This window comes from Myotis brandtii, unplaced genomic scaffold (genome assembly GCF_000412655.1).
Source record: "Myotis brandtii unplaced genomic scaffold, ASM41265v1 scaffold236, whole genome shotgun sequence".
Classification (NCBI taxonomy): domain Eukaryota; kingdom Metazoa; phylum Chordata; class Mammalia; order Chiroptera; family Vespertilionidae; genus Myotis; species Myotis brandtii.
In genome coordinates, this window is record NW_005358901.1 from 1,361,905 (window position 1) to 1,364,957 (window position 3,053).

Here is a 3,053-nt window from a genome sequence, read left to right on the forward strand (position 1 = left end):
CCCCCGGGGGGGGGGGGGGCTGGGGGGGGGGGGGGTGCGGGAAAAGCAGGGAGGGACCCTTTCTCCTAGAACGATGGAAAGTGTAGACAAAGGGCAGGATTTGTGTTTTAAGTTCACTCTGGTTGCTGGAGGAGTGTGGGCCCAGATGTGGACTGGGCACACTTATGCCAGGCCTCTGCATGTGATGAGCCCCCCTTGTGGGCCTCTCAGCTGCCCCTGACACAGGCAGGGAGGGGCACTCACCTCTTCTCAATGGCGTGCAGAAAGTCCTCAAAGGTCCGGAAGGGTGTATCCTCACCCCAGATGCCCAGGCGGCTCATGTAGATCATGTTTCGGGGTTCAGAGGCGCCTGGAGAGTTGGAGGTGGGAGTCACCATCAGCTCCTCCAACCCAGCAAGGTTTGGGGGGGGATAAGGGACATGGCACCGGAAATGACCCAAGGACCAGGTACAGGGACCTGAAGGTCCCAAGAAAGCACCCACAGCCAAGGAGCTGGAGCCAGTTGGCAGAGGGGAGTCCCTGATAGGGGTTGGCATCCACGAAGATGTGGAAGTTACCACTGGCCCAGGGAGAGTGAGCTCCACCTTTGGGCCAGGCTTCGAGGTCAATGAGTGGATGGCACTTGTGATACCCCCACTATGGCTACACCAGGCCGGACAGCACTGAGTGTGTACGTGATCAGGCTTCCTCCTTGCCCCTGGCAGCTGCCCCCTCACCTGTGGCACTGGCATAGACCACCCTGGCCAGGGGCAGCTTGTTCTGCAGGTCCAGCACGGCCTTGCCCATCTTGGTGGAGCTGGCATTCTTGGCTTTGTGGCACTCATCAAACACGATCGTTGGTAGGTGCGAGTTAAGGGCTGTTCTGGAAGGTGATCATCCCAGCCTGCCCTCTCCTGGTTCAGGGAGCTCAGCAAGGTGCCCGGGGTATATGTGTGTCTGACCACAGATGGGGGCCTTGGAGTGTGTGAAGCCACCAGAATGAGTGAGAAACAGCCTCTAGGCCCCTACACAACTACTGACGGAAATGAGTGTGACACAGCCTTTTGAAGAGCTTACAGATGACACTGACACATACGGGCACCAATCACAGGAGCCTCTGGAAAAGAGAGGTGGGCCATGACTTCCCACCGAAAGCTGGGGTCTCTATGACTTCTCACAAATCTACACTAATCCCATTTAAAAAAATATATTGAAGAAACAGCCCTGGCTGGTTTGGCTCAGTGGATAGAGCGTCAGCCTGCGGACTGAAGGGTCCTGGGTTCAATTCCGGTCAAGGGCATATGCCTGGGTCACAGGCTCAATCCCCACTAAGGGGTGTGCAGGAGGCAGTTGATCCATGATTCCCTCTCATCGATGATAAGGGGTGTGGAGGCAGTTGATCCATGATTCCCTCTCATCGATGATATTTCTATCTCTCTCCCTCCCTCTCCCTTCCTCTCTGAAATCAACAAAAATATATTAAAAAAATATATATTGAAGAAACAAATTGTCATATGATGTAGAAAGTTCTTAATATTTTAAGGGGGAAAAAGTTACAGGCAGGCCCTCTCCCTCTCAGGAGCATGCCCTCACCTGTCCCACCTCCCTCTTCTCCACCCTCCCCAGCCCCCAGCACATTACCTTTGCCTTTCCCTCTCCTAAGCTACAAGGGCCCTTCTTTTGCTTCTGAAACCTCTTTCTTGAGCCTACGCAGCCCAGCCTACTGCCTCTGTAACTTTCTCTTATAATTTGAAAAACAAAAGTTAGACAAGTATGCCTATACTGAGCCTATTTTAAAAACAAGGTTTACACAGGTGGACATGTACACATGATGTGCATGTAAAGGGGAGGACAGAGGATTTGTGAAATCCAAATGAAAAGGTGAGTTTGGGGCTGAGCATGCAGCCCCTGGGGTCGAACACATTTTTTTACACTATCCTTTTCCCCAGGCTGTGCAAGGTGTCATCTGGGTGCCCAGGACGCAGCAATAACCTTGTTTCTTCTTTGGGCACCCAGCTGTTCTGCATTACTTAACCAGCAAATCCATACACTTGCCCACATGACCAGAAAGGACACACAGGGCCCACGTCTCTCTTCTTATCTCTGACTGGGACCAGGAGCACCAGAGCTGGTCACCCCACTTCTGAATGACCCAAGACACAATGAGAAGGGGTGATGGGGCTCACACAGGGCTGCATATAACACAGAAGCTGGAAACCCGCAGAATGCCCCTGTGACAGGGAAATGGCTGAGCAAGGACAGAACAGAGCAGCATGCTGCACAGTGACAAGCAAACCTGCCCCGGCTAAGGTGGGGAGAACAGCAACATGAGATGGCACACAGAGGACAACCTGGGGAGGTGGCACAATGGAGGATGAGCACCCACAGGATGCCCATAGCACCAAGCCAGCCCAGGGCTGCACAGAGGGGACATGGGAAGCAGCCTCCATGCCAGGGGCAGATCCTGTGAGTACAGGGGAGTTTGGCGGGGGGGGGTGGTTTGCACAAATCCCCAGAACTGAGGGCCTCCCACCTGGTACCCCACTGGTACGGGGTGAACCTGGGGGCTGGGGTTTGCAAAAGTTAACGAAGACCTGTTAAACTGTCTGTGCTCTTGCTGCCACTTTCCTATTCTTTGCTCTTCTAGTCGGTAGGAGTGGAAGACGAAGTTATCCGAGTATCCAAGTTTTGAGAGCGAAGGAAGGAAAGTTACAGACCCCAAAATCTTGGGGTGGGGACAGGAGGAAGAGGTCCGCACTCCACACCTCTGCCCAGGTGGCACATTCCCACTACCAAACACCACCCAGAGCCTGTGGTCACAGTCCTGTGGGCTGGAACCAGGGGGCCCAGCCAGACGGTGAGGGGCAGACAGCAGTGGTCACTGAGAGGGAGCCTCCCCTGGGGGCGAGCCTCCCAGGCACAGGGTCCTCTCACAGGAATTCCTCCCCCACCAGCTTCACGCCCTGGCCTCCAGGGCTCCCGGAGCCCCTCCAGCGCCTCCCTCAACCCTGCTCCTCCTACTCACAGGCCCCTCCCCTGAACTCCACCCCTGCAGCCACACCTCCCTCCCCTCA

General features: G+C 55.1%; 1 protein-coding gene across 2 annotated transcripts in view; it reads right to left on the bottom strand.

Annotated features, from left to right (window-relative positions):
- Nucleotides 1-3,053, bottom strand: part of SBNO2 (strawberry notch homolog 2 (Drosophila)) — a 41,562-nt gene that overhangs the window by 9,214 nt on the left and 29,295 nt on the right. For both annotated transcript variants that reach the window (XM_005866681.2, XM_005866679.2), the window contains 2 exons: nucleotides 717-835; nucleotides 244-349 (listed from right to left, as the gene is read on the bottom strand). In XM_005866681.2, coding sequence (XP_005866743.1) covers nucleotides 244-349; nucleotides 717-835 — 225 coding nt within the window. The remainder of the gene's footprint in view (nucleotides 1-243; nucleotides 350-716; nucleotides 836-3,053) is intronic.